The 15,581-nt window shown below is 33.1% G+C and overlaps 2 protein-coding genes across 4 annotated transcripts; one reads left to right on the plus strand and one right to left on the minus strand.

Annotated features, from left to right (window-relative positions):
- Nucleotides 1–5,969: 5,969 nt before the first annotated feature.
- Nucleotides 5,970–10,748, plus strand: LOC11432273 (probable protein S-acyltransferase 12). 3 transcript variants are annotated; one of them, XM_024769433.2, is made up of 7 exons: nucleotides 5,971–6,596; nucleotides 6,699–6,790; nucleotides 7,407–7,539; nucleotides 7,646–7,731; nucleotides 8,159–8,224; nucleotides 10,294–10,424; nucleotides 10,634–10,748. In XM_024769433.2, the coding sequence occupies exons 1-6, from the start codon at nucleotides 6,167–6,169 to the stop codon at nucleotides 10,408–10,410; spliced, it is 924 nt and encodes a 307-aa protein (XP_024625201.1). In that variant the 5' UTR covers nucleotides 5,971–6,166; the 3' UTR covers nucleotides 10,411–10,424; nucleotides 10,634–10,748. The 3 variants fall into 3 exon arrangements, 2 of the variants coding, with proteins under 2 accessions (XP_024625201.1, XP_003626591.1); XM_003626543.4 differs by having other exon boundaries at nucleotides 5,972–6,596; nucleotides 10,294–10,728; XR_005643135.1 differs by lacking the exons at nucleotides 10,294–10,424; nucleotides 10,634–10,748 and having other exon boundaries at nucleotides 5,970–6,596; nucleotides 7,627–7,731; nucleotides 8,159–8,193.
- A 3,226-nt stretch (nucleotides 10,749–13,974) lies between these two features.
- LOC11433356 (60S acidic ribosomal protein P1-3) lies at nucleotides 13,975–14,789 on the minus strand. Its single transcript, XM_024769617.2, has 2 exons — nucleotides 14,625–14,789; nucleotides 13,975–14,527 (listed from the first exon to the last, which is right to left on the minus strand). Exon 2 carries the CDS (start codon nucleotides 14,518–14,520, stop codon nucleotides 14,179–14,181), a length of 342 nt encoding a protein of 113 aa, XP_024625385.1. The 5' UTR covers nucleotides 14,521–14,527; nucleotides 14,625–14,789; the 3' UTR covers nucleotides 13,975–14,178.
- Nucleotides 14,790–15,581: the final 792 nt, after the last annotated feature.

Below are 15,581 nucleotides of genomic sequence, written 5' to 3' on the forward strand. Positions count from 1 at the left end.
TTCTATTGTGTATATTTATGTCCCCCGGTTTTTTTTTTTTATAAATTAATTTGTGCGCTTGATTAAAAAAAGTCTCTAAGTGAAATAATATTTGAATAAATTTGCTTACCGTTTGGTAAATTTTCAATTAGTCAATGTCCCACTGAAAGATGTATAGGCCAATATGCATAAAACATGATAGTTGATATCTAAGTTTTGTTTGACAATGTAGAGATTTGGAGTTGGAACTTCATACTCGTGTGATTAAAATACATTTTTTATCGCCGCCCCATACATTTCTCTCTCGTCATATAGATATTTTTGGATTGTATGTTTTGAAGGGGTAAAAACGCGAAAAATTGGAAAGCGCGGAAAAATAATTCACCTACAAAATAGGCATGTAAGTTTAAGACCAACCTATGTGTAAACTCAAAGCGGTCTCACGCTCACTCTCTCAGATTGACAACGCAAAATCACAAATCTCTTTCAGTCTCGCCATATCTTCACTTTCTCTGCCACCATCTTCGGGTGTGTTTTTTATTATTTATGTTTGATTTTGTTTCAAGTTATGTTTGATTTTTGTTTTGGTTTATCCCAAACAAAGATCTTTCATTGTCCTTGTTATCCTTCTATCCATTTTATAATGAAATGAAGTGTAATTTGGTTGATAATTTGAATTATATAATTTAATTTAGAACATCGATATTTCAACTATATGATGATATGTCATGCTATTTGGTTAGATAATTGTCATGTTTTATGTAACGCCCTAGTTATTTATTTAATTAATTTTATACTATGTGGAGCATATATATATATTATTATATATGATGTTGGTGTTTTATGTGGAGTATATGCATGTATTTATATATATGTGATTTTTGGGTGATTTATATGGTGTATCATTTTATTATATGGTTTATTTAATAATAATTAGAATAAGTATGAAATATTAGTTATTTTGGAGTTAGGGGAGTTATTTAATATTTATTAAAATTAATGGGGAGTTAATGGAAATATTAGGGAGTTAAGTTAGAGGGAAGTTGGGAAATAGATGTCAGAAGCAGTTTACGTGAAACCAAGCCAAGGGAGAGAAAACCAGGAACAAGAGAGGAGAACCAAGAGTTGATCATTGCTGTGCATTTCTTCTTCAATTTCTAAGGTAAGGGTGAGGTTTACTTCAATAGTATAGATTTTAAAGTCTGATTTGAGTTTAACAGGTTTTTGGAGTGAAATTGAGGAATTGGGTTTTAATTGAATTTATGGTTTTTGGAGTAGATATTGCTGTTCTGAAGTTAGAATTTGGTTTTGGTTGCATAGAAACATTCATTTCTCATCTGTAAACTGATTTGGGGAGTGATTGGAAGGAAAATGGGATTTTTGGGAAAAACCAGTTTTCTGCCCGTACATAAGTTCATCGCTCGCCTCGCGAGTAGCTGTGCTCGCCATGGCGAGTGAGCAACTTCATCGCTCGCCTCGCGAGCAGTCCAACTCGCCATGGCGAGTAAGCCCAGATAAAAGTTGATTTTTGAAAAGTTGTTATAAGATGTTTTGGGAATGGTTTAAGGTACCTAGATGATAATAAAGATGAATGGTGGAAGTTTTAGGTTAAAAAGATGAATAGGGAGCTTAGAATTGGAGTTTGAGTGAGAAAATAGCATTTTTTCCCGAGAGCACCTAATTTTCACTCGCCTCGAGTTCGCCTTGAACTCGCCATGGCGAGCTAGTGTTTTTGTGAACTCGCCATGGCGAGTAGATGTGCTCGCGAGGCGAGCTACTCAGTTCCTGAATGTTGAATTTCGTGCTTGAATGGTAGTACCTTAATGTTGTTGTGTTGAGCATAGTTTCATGTAATTATGCATTATTGTGGTTGTTTTGATTGCTGGATTGATGATTGCTGATGATGAATGAAATGTATGCAAAGTATCGAATCATACATGTTGTTTAAGTTGAGTCACATGGAGTTGCATTGCATGGTCAGTTGTATGTAGATATACACAAGTAGGTCCATTGCATATGCATAAAACAGCGGTGAGGGCTTCGGTCCTGGAGTACTAGTTGCTCAACAGCGGTGAGGGCTTCGGCCCTGATGAATGCTTTAACCATTCAAAAGCGGTGAGGGCCTCGGTCCTGATTGGTACCACATGCATTATTGCATTTCATTTAAGAAGTCTAAGATGGTGTCTTAGCAGTGGTCATGTCATTTGCATGAGTCTTAGTGGTTATTCAGTTGTTATCTGATAAAATGGTTCTGGTGTTGAATATGTGATATATATATATATATATATATATATTATACTCATTGTGATTATGGTGTGTTGTTGATGTTGTTGTTGCTTGTGGCTTATACCTATATATGTCTACAAGATAATGTGTTGTTGCTTAGGGTGTTAGATTCAATTGATGATTTTTAATATCTATATTTATTGTTGTGAATCTCACCCCTTCTGCTTGAAAACGTTGCCCTTCCTATGGGTAACTTGCAGGTGATCCTGAGTAGTTGGTGGTGGCTCAAAGTCGTGTCTAGGGCTCTGATACGTGGGATGGGATTTATCTTTATTGTTATTGTTGCTTTTCCTTTCCATGTATCAAATTTTGGCACTTGTGGTGTGGAGCCTTTTATTGTCTTTTGAACAATGTTGATGAATTATGCTAAGGCCTTTAATGCCGTAGGATGTTGTTGGATTGAAAACTATTCCGCTGCTATGTTTTCATATTTTATCAAGTGGATTGATTAAATAGTTCTATTTTCTATTTAAGAATTTTGAATTTGCAATGTAGCATGCCCGTTTGGTGAAATACTCTGATGTTTATATGCTATTTAATTGCTTTTGGGTAACGGGGTGTTACATTTTACAAATCTCTATTGGTATTATTGATATTTAAATGAGAAATCAAACCGTTCGATCAAGAAAATATTAAAGTGAACATATTATTGGATAATGCATTGTAACATTGACCTCGATGTTGAATTTTTTTAGTTAAAAAAACACGATTCACTGCGAGGACAAGGATACATGAACTTGTCACGGAGCGAGATAAACTTCAATTTCTCATTTTGATTGGATATGGATGTCAGGGATAGAGACGGGGAAGATAAAACTCGTCCAACACCTCCCCATTGCAATGCCTACATAGAAGAGGAGAAATTCTTCTTTGCTATCTCTGATCTCTATTATAAGAGAACGTCGTATTTTAGATTTATTTAATAAATGACTGATCTAGTCCTCAATATAAACTAAATATATCATTTATTAATTGAATTAAAAAATTGATTTTTTTAGTGTATTGTTAAGAAGTATCTGAGACACAAATTTTCAATTTTGAATATATTAAGGGTTAATATGTCTTTACCCCCTGTAATTTGGGCGACTTTCGGTTTACCCCCTGTAAAAAAAAAGTTTAGATTCCAACCCTGTAAAATAAGATTTTTTGATTTTAGCCCTCGACCCATGTGACTGTGCAGAACTGCTGACGTGGTGAGCTGAGTAGCATGCTGATTGTGTATATCTGCTTATGTGGCGTGCTGACTGTATAGTTAATTGTTTTTCATTTTTTTAAAGGTGCACATGGCATTTGTGCATATTAAAAAATTTGTAAAAATAAAAAATAATTAGGATTTTTTTTTTTAAAAAATTTTGAAATATATATTTTTCAAAAATTCCAAAATTTATAATTTACGAAGAATATATATTTCAAAATTTTTTAATTTTCCATAATTTTTAAAAATTATTTTCAAAATTTTTGAAAAATATATTTAAAAAAAAATCAAATTATTTTCGAAAAAGAGGTTTTTTAAATTTTCTCAACATAAAAAAAATTTGGAAAATATTTTTATTTTAAAAAATCTAGATAAAAATTTATTTAAAATTTAGATTTTTTTCGAAAATTTTATTCTATATTTTTTTTTATGATGTGTTGAAGATTTGAGAATATTTTTTGATATTTAAAAATTGAGGATAAGAAAATCTTGAAATTTTTTAATATTTAAATTTATTCTTATCTATTTGTTACATGTGCTATTTATATTGAAAATTGGGGCATTTTTTAAACTTTTGAAAAAATCCAAATTAAATTAAAATTTTAAAAATATTCGGAAAAAATAATATAAGCTAATTGTTGAATGTTTTGGTAAAATAATTAATATTTTTTCTGAATTTTTTTATTTTTTGAAAAAAAATCAATTTTATTCGTTTTTTTAAAAAAATTGATTTTTTTTTTCTTATTTTCAAATTTTTGAAAATTAATTTTCAGTTTTTTTCTATCTTTTTAAAAATAATCTTTTAAACCATTACACACATGTCAGGTTTTAAAAAAAATAATAATAATAATTACAGAGTGGCGTGCCACGTCAGTGACCATTACGCACGTGTCAGGTTTTAAAAAAAATAAAATTAAAATAATTATACATTAGCGTGCCACGTGTAACACCCCGTTTTTCCCAACATAAAAATAATCAGAGTTTTCCACATAAACGGAATGTCATACTTCTTTTCTTAAAAACATAAATGAAATAATTAACTAATTTTCCATCAAAGTTCAATTCAACATAATATTCAAAACTTCGCAGCAGAATTAATTCAATCTAAAATAGTCTTTGGCGCGAAGGCCTCATCAAAACATCTCATAAAATATCAAATCTAAAACATAGTCATGTAAATTCATAATCAATACGTAAGGAATAGAAAAGCATGCAACAAAGTCCCATCCCGTTACGTATCAGAGCACCTAAAGACACACGTGAGAATGAAACCACTCATGGCAGCAATTGCAACAACCTATTATCGATCACCTGCAAGTTACTCATACGAAGAGCAACATTTCCAAGCAGAAGGGGTGAGATTTCACAAACAATAATATTAAGCATATAATTCATCAATTATATTTAACAACATAAAGACATCATAATTTCATCATAGATAATAATGTCATCATATAACACTTCATTAACAGCTCATGTATAAAACACAACTTAACAAACTGACAACTTAACAACTTGACTCGACAATGCAACCTCGACTCGACTATGCAACTTAACTTCTTAATCATGCATGTGGTACCAATCCAGGGCATCAATCCTTCAATGTATTTAAGTATTAATATACTTCCAGGACATCAAGCCCTCAACTTAATTGAGCAAAGGCTCCAGGGCATCAAGCCCCCAACATGAACGAGTATGCATGGACTCCACAACTTAACATCTTAGAAACATCGACCTCTCATATAAATCCAATCATTTAGAACAACATCTTTCATCTTGGATCGACTCATGCAGCTTAGTTAATAAACAAACAACAACATAGGCAGTATATAAAACATATTCAGATATAATAATATCAAGTGATAATCAACAACAACTTAAACATCTTAAATAATTCAGATAATGCATATACAATATATCAATTACTATCAACATTAAATCATATTATAACAGCTTCACAGATCATCATCAATATTGTATTCAACCTCTATTCCTACCCTCATCTCAATATTTATTTTATTTTCAAATCTTATTCTATTAAATAATAAAATAAGACTTCTCAAATAAAATATCACACATCACATAATCACTTAAAAATCACATCAATCATATAAATCATCTTAATAGACTCTAATTTCAACAAAATAATTAAATAAATCAAAGTGGGCGTTACACCACGTCAGCGTCTGAATGAGGTCATGGGTGTTTTGCGGAGAATCTTCATATCACAAGGGTGTTTTGTGATGACTCTTCATATTATAGGGTTGAAATATAAACTTTTTTTTAGAGCGTGTAAAGAATTCTCCCAAATAAAGGGGTAAAGACATGTTAACCCATATATTAATAACACAAATTCTCGATAATATTAAGATATTCTCCATATTGTATCCTCTCCATTTCTCTATTTGGAGAGATAATGATTCAAATTTTTTTAAAAAAAATTGAAAATAATTAATGATTGTGGAACCCACTTTATTTTATGCGTCTATCTCTCTCCATTAAACATTTTAATTTTCTCTTGCAATAGAGATTAGATTATAGAAGTACTATTTAACATCCGGAGGGATTTGATCCGGCGGAGGAACCCCAAAATCGATCAATCAATCAACCCTGGCTTCGGATATATGGAGACGCCTTTTCCCAATAGCACGAAGAAACAGTAGGCGAATTCTTCCTTCTTCAATATTCTCTTCAAGAATAAGAATAATGATAATGCAAAACATGAATCTCTTTAAACTGTGTTCCGCTCTCAGAGTTCTAGGTTACTTCATGATTCTCTTATTCGCCGCTATTGTTATCCTAACTTACTACGCCGTCGTTTTCGTTACTTGGGGTCCTCTCTTGTTTCCTTTATCATCTTCCTCTTCCTTTTTCTCCGCCTTCTTTATTCTTCTCTTATTTCACACTCTTCTTCTTCTACTCACTTGGTCTTACTTTATGGCCGTTTTTAATGATCCTGGTTCTGTTCCTCTCAATTGGACACCACTTCCTCAACTTCCTGCTGTTGCTGTTCCACCACCTTCAAACGTTGAATTCGAACTGGAGGAGGCAGCATCAACAACAACACCTTCCACTGGTCGTTACTGTACTCGATGCCAAAACGCCAAGCCTCCTCGTTGTCATCACTGCTCTATCTGTAAGTATGTTCTAACCTTTTTTTTTTTATCAATTAGGTTAGGTTTTGCTCCTAATGTTTCTCTTTAGTTATTACTTTATTACTATATCATTATCATTACAGGTCAAAGATGTGTTCTTAAGATGGATCATCATTGCATTTGGGTCGTCAATTGCGTTGGGGCACGAACCTACAAGTATTTTCTTCTCTTCTTGGTATCTATCTATCTATCTCTTCATCTTACATTCTTATACTATAATTAACTCAAAATTCACTTCTTACTTCCTTTTTTTCTTTCTTTGACAAACAAAAGTATATTTATTCATTCATTCAAATTTTTAAAATTTACATCAATCAACAACAATACAAATCTTAAAGCAGCTAAATCAAAATATGATGAATTCGCAACACTCAGGTTTATAGCAAAAAACAACAAAAATGCCTACAGATGTGACAAAATAAAAGTGTGTGGACTACCCATGCCTTTGGATCTGTAACATTGAATACCCCAAATTCATTCTTGAATTTGTAAAGGACACCAAATGAATAAAATCCGTCAATCTGAACCAAACGATTCAAAAATTCTTAATTCCTTAAGCCATTGCTTCTGTGAATTTAACCAGGGAACATTTGTTTGTTGTTCGCAAGTGCCTATCACTGAAATTTTAGCTAGAGATTTGTTGATTTTTGCATTATTTTAATACAACTGCTATATTAGTATACATTGATGATATATCCTTAACTAAGGGGTGCTGTTAGAAGATATTGAAGTACTTGCTACTTCTGGTATGCTATTCCTAACTTTCTTTTTTTTGCCCCCACTATTTGTAGCTGTATACATTCCTCGAGACAACGCTGGTTTGCTTAGCTCTGATCCCTAGTTTTCTCAGATTCTTCGGTGTAGGTGGAGCCAAGAATCATAAATTGTCTCCTGGAGGATTTTCTGCCATTTTCTTGGCTTCCAGTAAGTATAAGCATTTTTCTTGTATAGACCAAGTTACTCAAGACTAGCTTTTTATTGCATTGTTGTGACTATTATTGCTCCTTACAGATTGATTGCCTTGATGCAGTTCTCAATTTAGCCTTTGCGCTGAGTCTTCTCTGTTTCATAGTCATGCATTTATCTCTTCTGTTAAGTAACACAACTTCAGTAGAGGTAATCAATACAATATTATTATTTTTATTTACCCTATTTGAATTGGTTAATGGTCATGCTCAATATCACCAAATTGTGTCTGAGAACCAGCATATTCCTGTTGTCATGGTATGGAATCATGCTAGGCTATTTTTAAACTCTTACAACAGAATAATCAAAACCGTTTGGTCATTTTTGATAAGGACACTATGGGCATAAGTATTTGAGGGCTATTTTTTCGCTTCACTTATTAATTTGTTCAACTATCCATTCGTTGTTGTCTCATTGGCATTGACGTTTACAAAGCCTGGTATACCAGGTAATTTTGAAAACAATTGGCCCTGTTTTCAGAAAACTAAGATATCAGCATTGTATATTCTTGATTATTCTTCCGGCAGCTTAGTGATTTCTTTTATGTGAAAGTTTATCTTTGAAAATGATGTTTTAGGTTCATGAAAAGAAAAAAGGAGTTAGGTGGAGGTACGACGTGGGAAGGAAGAAGAATTTTGAGCAGGTAATATCAAATATCAAGTAGCCATTGAATACAAAATGACGGTGGAACAGCATAAAAAATGTTTAACAATATTAAACTATATTTAGAGTTAAAACTAATAATGTAAATAAGAAAATGTGTTTTTTTAATACCTTTAGTTCAAGTGTATGAACACCAAACAAGGATTAGTTAAAGTGAGGAGTAATGCAACATATTGTTTCAAGAGCTACTTGGTAAGTTTATATCCATGAATTAAGTTATAGGAACAAGTGTAAGGAATGAATGAGATAATGTAAAAGCATAAAAATGCATTTCCATATACCTGTCTGACCTATCTTCCCCCCAAGAGAAATGTCCATCCTCTTGGAGCAGGAATTTTATCACTGAAGGAGGGATCTCTAGCCATTTCTTGTAAATAAAGAATGAGAAAAGGAAAGATATAGAAATATAAAATGTGTGGAACTAAAATAGACTGTAAAGATGCCCTCGGGAGCTGGAGTAAGAAAGTTCTTACTTCAGGAGGATGCAAGAACTTTTCCCTGGTTCCCTCAAGTCACTTTCTCAGTAGGGCTGGACAAGGGCCTGCGAACTGACCCGATCCTGAATTACCTGGTAGCAAATGCAAGTGTGTGTGTGGGGGGGTGGGGGATATCAGGTTTGCAGGTCATTGGATTGAAAAGAATTTCGTTTGCGACCGAGCTCATTCAACATAAGGTTACAAACAGTGGCAAGTTGTAGACAGAGAGATTGTGTAAGTTGCAGAAGGAGAGATCACAAAAGTTGTAGATGACGGTCCTCGATGGTGTAGGCAATGGCGGAGACAAGACCAAGATCTTGAGCTACCCCTATTCTCTAGGTTAAGGAAGATTGGAGACGACATGTTTGGAAAGTGTTGGTGGTCCTGGCCTAGTACTGAGTCAGGTCAGCAGTAACCGAGCCTAGACTTGTCGTTCATTATTGCGCCAAAAATGGAAAAGGGGCCCAAAAACCAACCTGACCTAATATTGGCACAAGCCGCAACTAACTCACCAAAACCAATGGAAAAATGCTGTTCCCACTTCTGCCTTTGCTATCGGGTTTGCAGGTCATTGGGTTGAAAAGAATTTCATTTGTGACCGAGCCCATTCAAAATAAGGTTACAAACAGTGGCAAGTTGTAGACAGAGAGATTGTGTGAGTTGCAGACAGAGAGATCACAAAAGTTGTAGATGACGGTCCTCGATGGTGTAGGCAATGGCGGAGACAAGACCAAGATCTTGAGCTACCTCTATTCTCTAGGTTAGGGAAGATTGGAGACAACATGTTTGGAAAGTGTTGGTGGTCCTGGCCTAGTACTGAGTCAGGTCAGCAGTAACCGAGCCTAGACTTGTCGTTCATTATTGCCCCAAAAATGGAAAAGGGGCCCAAAAACCAATCTAACCTAATATTGGCACAAGCCGCAACTAACTCACCAAAACCAATGGAAAAATGTTGTTCCCACTTTTGCCTTTGCTACGAAACACCAGTAAATTACACATTTACCCCCACCGGCAATTAACTGCTGCCGGATTTACACTAAAAAAACATGAAATTTCGGCAGTTAACTGCCGCGGAATAAGGAATTTCTAGCCGCCGGGTGAGTTTTTTAGCAAACTCAAAAGTGGGAACAGAAACTATCAAACTAATGACCCCACTTCCTGCCCATCTCAAAAGGGCCATTGGACCTAATTGGGCCCTAAATATCTCGTTTTGGTTTGGGTCAGATTAGGAGGCTTGGATTTGAACTTGCCCGTCGTCCAGCCTTACTTCTGTGTGACCAAAACATAGTTTTAACTTTTAATGACGTCAATGTTATATTTTTAATACAATTTAACATAAGTCTTCCACTGAGGAATCATCTTCATAGATTATATCGATTGCCACAGAATAATCTTAAGTAATGTGATGAATTTGATGTAATTCAACATGAAACTAAGTCTTCTACGGACGAATAATCCGAACAATGTCTATCAAAAAGTAATTGTGACCACATGATCTCTAATTAAACTAATAGCCTGTGAATGCAGTCATTCTTCTGTGGTTTTTTAAATCTCTATTTTACCTATTTTATAGGTTTTTGGCACAAAAAAGGCTCTATGGTTGTTCCCGCTGTTTTCAGAAGAGGATTTAGAAAACATACCTGCACTTAGGGGCATTGAGTTCCCAACCCGTTCAGATGTTGATGTATGAAGATCAGGGAGCTTGTGAGTTGTAGGCTTTGCACGTCAATTTTATAAGAAAAGATATGCCATTTTTTTTCTTATTTCATACTGGTTCGACATAGGGCATGACAACATTGCATTGTGCTTGGTCATATTATATGTTTAAAATGAAAAAATGGTATGATAGATTTATGTATGTATGTAATCTTTATATTCAATTTGTATTTGATTATTCTTATTCTTATACTCAGTTTCAAGAATCTGGCATACGAAGGGATACAATGTAAATTTGCTCTTACATGTGGAATTAATTGATCCGAGTGGCACTTTCACTTTTATCGGTCAATGTATTATTAATTTGACTTCTATGTTGCACCCAGTGATGTCACTAGGGACTTGGACTTTAGAATGTATCCAAGTATTACGGCTCATTTACTTTATGAAAACATTTTCTATTTTCATTTCATAAAATTTGTGTTAGTTTTACTTGTTAACAAAAAAAAAAAAAGACGCTTAAAGTGAACAACTGTGTTGCATTTCCGGAAAAATAAAAAGAAATGTCAGAAGAGCAATTTTTACTGTTTTCTGAAATGATCTTAACTGGTATTTTATCTTCTCTACATTACAATGACTCACTTTAAAAGTATTTTTTTCTCCTTGTCAATATGTAAAACTACCAATTCTAAGAAACTGAAATGGAAATTGTTTTCTACGGATCTCACGTATTTGTCTAAATTTAATTTAAGGAAGCTGAAAAAAAAAAAGACTTAAAAACTGAAAATAAATAAATCAAGAGTATAGCAATAAAGTTGACAATCGAGTTGGATTATATTTTGGATTTGATTTTTAAAATGGATTCAAGCTAAAATTATATTCTAAATCTATCAAACTTTTTTTTTTTGGTAGTGTCTAAATCTATCAAACTACTATTACTTGCATCTTTTTTAAATCTTTGTTATAGCACATTTTATAAATATTTTTATGTATTAATAAGAAAAAAATGAGATGTACATTTAAGTGAATAAAGATAATCATAATTTGTTAGTAGTTGGTATATAATTTTTATTTATTAGTACTATTGATTTACAGGTTTATTATCAGAGATTTACAGAATTTAATTCATCAGTATTAGTTATTAGTTACATTATGATGATTTATAGATGCTTAAAATTTTAAATACTTTTTTAAGATCTATTTATAACATATTTCAGGATTTATTTGCTACCTCCAAAGAATAAGAACATTTAATGGTAAAACAAAAAAACCGATCACTATATGATTCAAAGAATAATGATGAATCGTTTTTGAAAGAAATTGAATTTGAATCATAACTGAAACAATTATTGGTCACACTCTACATACTTTTCAGTTAAATTTCAAATTACTAAGATCTCCGTCCATGAGTATCAGAGTTAATACAAAAAGAAAAATTAAATCTAATTTTCAAATAGCCATGTTTGAATTGATATGAAACTAAAAAAATATGTTCCAACTAACTAAGTGATTGAGTGTAACCAAAAAAAAAAAAAACTAAGGTATTTTTGGAGAAATTTTTGGAGAGAACTTGAGTTCGATTTTTTCTTGAAATAATGATTTATCTTATCCAATGTTTGGAATTGCGGTGGGACAAGCCACCAACACATATCTAAGCTGAAGAAAGAATCTATAGCTTCCTAAAAGTCACGATGAAGTCACATTGGGACACGAGAATGCAATTGCAAATGTCAAACCAAGCAATTACTTATATGAAGAGCAAAATTAGATCACACATCCTAAACTCACATCCACATTTTCTAAGTCAATGTCTTCAAGCTTTGATTTCGTCTTCTTATTTGGTGATTTATATTCACCACTCTTTTCACAACGCAACATTTGCATTGTTTTTTTTGGAGATTAGATCTCTCTATAGCTATAGTAAATCTCATCTTTGTTACTTGTTGACGAACCTAATTAATCATATCATTTCAGAATTTTCATCTATCTTTGGTGAAAAAATGGCGCTGTGTCTATTTCATTGCCAAGAAGAATGGAAACACCATAATGTTTCAATTCAACGGAATCTTCAATAGAAGGTTTCATTTCAATGAAAGCTTCAACCTTAGGCAGTTTTAAAACGACACTACTTGGTTCTGACTCAACCACATTTTCAACCATAATTTTCAATAAAGAATAAAACATTGCAAGAAAAAAATCATTAACTTATCCAATGACTCGATGCAAAAATAATAAATAAATATAAAAGGCGTCAAAATTTTAAAACTGGACACCAACATCAGTTAACTATTGTTTCCTGTAGATTGTTAGAAAACAATAAATGTGTACATTTCAAAACTATGTCTAGATTTAAGTTGCAAGCAGACATTTGATTCAATTTCATTCTCAAAGTTTGCAGCTGACATTTGATTCAAGTACATTATGCAAATGGAGTTTCATTTGAAAATGAGTTTATTTATTGAATGCAAAATTTTATTTCTACAACCATTTTTTTAGCAACTTTTAGGACAACCTTTTTTTCCATCTTCTTTTGATCGAAAAAGTCTCACAATTCCATAAACTTTTAGGATTTTTGCTACTTATTGGGTTAATTGGATTTGAGATTTCGAAGGATTTTCATAGACTTTTTTATTATAAAAACTAGTGGAATTCAATCAAGACTAAAAAAATATAAATAAATCTTGTGATATTTAAGCTATTTGTCTTTAAACAATTTTAATCTTGTGATAAATAATTCAATCAACGAAATCCATTGATATTCAATTGAAATTTCTCACAACTTGTATAGTCTCCTTTGGTTTATAGATTGTGATGGATTCTTTTATAGAGTAGATTTTGAAAGACTTTTTAGTTAAAAATGTACACAATACTCATTCTAACAATCTCAAATTTTTTTTGAGATTGATCAATTTCCTTTTCATTGATGTCCAACGAGATTCATTTCCAAGTGCGCATTGTAAAAGTTGTTTCTTACTTTGTTCCGGGTGAAGAAAACTCTTCTGTTATTTATTTTTTTTCCTTCTGAAAACTGATGAAAAAGCGTATATAGTTAGAGCTACCTTCGCCGGGAGTACAATTTTAGCTATTTGTTCAACTTATTAGTTCTACTTCAAACAATCTTTTTATTTCAAGACGACTCTATGTACAGAACCTATTTTCAATAGCATAATACACTATTAAAAAAATAAAACACCCCATAAGCACCTAGGAAAAACACAATTAAATTATTGATATAAATCCTTTGAAATCTTGGTGGTGTTTTAAAATCTTAGAAGTCATTCTTGCATTCTTAGACATTTTCAAGCAAAAATTGTTTTTTAAAATCCTAATCCAACGTCAGCAACAAAGGACTTAAAACTAATGACAGAGAAGACTCAAAGCTCTAGGCAAATGATGGTTTCTAAGAGAAGGAGCACCAACAGGAGTTGATTACAAGCTCAGAGAAGCAATGGGAGTTAATCCCAAGCTTTGATGATCTCCAACGAAAGAGGGTATAGCAGGAACAAACGTCTATTTCAACCTTTCTCACAAAATCATTAACATTCGATTTCATTTTCGATGAATACTATGAAATTCAGACTTGAAAACAACAATAAAATAAACATAACCCAAGCAATCATCTTGTATCAATTATGAAATTCAAGTAACATGTTAAGACAAACACAAAATAAGAAGATTTGATAGCAGTGAAATGTTCAAAAACAAAAACAACAGCAAAATAACAAAACATTTACTTGGCCGAATCCTCAAGTATTCCAAGAGCTAATAATAGATCGACACCAAATTATACTAAAAATAAAACCTATTCATCAAACAAGCCGAATCCCATTTCCTCATCACTCTCTTCTTCCTCTGGCTCTGGTTTCTTCTCGGCAGCAGCTGGAGCAGCAGCGGCACCACCACCTGATGCTGCAGCTGGAGCAGCGGCAACAGCTACTCCGGGAGCACCACCTCCAGCAGCACTGGCAATCAAATCCCTAATATTTTTCTTTTCAGCAAGTTTAGCGAATAAAGCAGGCCAGAAAGATTCAACATCAACCTTTGCGGATTTCAACAAAGAGGTTATGTTGTCAGCAGTTGCTGGAATGTTGTCATCTTCAAGGATGAGAAGGGCGTATGAGCAAGCAGTTTCTCCGAGCGACATTTTCACACTACATACAAATTATCACACCACCAATCAAGATCTGTAAGGAAGGAATAATGATATTCAAATTCTAATTCCAATAACAAAAACAAAAGCAGTGTTACCTGAAATTGGAACCAAATGAGATCGGAGACGACGAGAAGAAGAGTAAGGAGGAGGAGAGTTTCGCAGCGCCGCAAATGTTTTGTGAGATTAGGGTTTCAGGGTTTTAAAGCTATTCTAGTGCTGATTGTTGGGCTTTATGTTTTGGCCCATTTTAGAACCATGCTTCTATTCTATACCGGCCTGCTGCTCTTTGTATCCCTCCTTTTTCTTTTCTTTTTCCCTTCCTAGTGATTTGAGTAAACGAGTTGAACCTAGCCAGCTGAACAAAGTTGTTCTCTATTTTAATGAGTCAAACTCGAGCCAATTTTCATAGAACTCAGGTTGAGTTTCGAATTGAACCAATTCTTATCAAGTCTAGTTCAAGTGAGTTCAACACGATTCGACTCTTTTCCTACTTGACAATGAACCGGGCCAACTCGAACTTAGTTCAAACAAATAATTTGAACTCGATAATTAACTCATCAAACTTAGTTTATGAACAAAATAAATTGAACTTGAACTGAAAATTAAGTTCGTTAACTAAATCAACCGAACTTGAACTATATATTTCAGCTCGTTTGGTTTATAAGTTGTCTCAATTATCTATGAGAGCTATTGAAATAGCTCGGGTAATAACTTGAATAGTCTTTGGTTGGAAACATATTCTAAGGTGGTAGTTTTTCCTTTTGAAACAGATGGGGCAAATGGATCGTTAAAACTCGTAGCATGAGGTTTTTGAAAGATGACTTGAATAATTTAGGCCTAACCTTATCTTGTTATAATTTTTTGAAACTATCCCCTTGCAGGTCAAAGGTTGTTTTAGTATAATTATGTTGGGTATGTATGTCTACTTTCAGTTTTGTAAATTTTTGAGAGGGTTTAGTTTGCTCACCCGTCTGTTTCTTTTCATCTGATCTATGTACTTTGGGAGGGCATGTCCTTTTATGCTCTCCTCCTTTTTGAAAAACAAAATTAGC

This window comes from Medicago truncatula, chromosome 7 (assembly GCF_003473485.1).
Source record: "Medicago truncatula cultivar Jemalong A17 chromosome 7, MtrunA17r5.0-ANR, whole genome shotgun sequence".
In the NCBI taxonomy this organism is placed as follows: Eukaryota; Viridiplantae; Streptophyta; class Magnoliopsida; order Fabales; family Fabaceae; genus Medicago; species Medicago truncatula.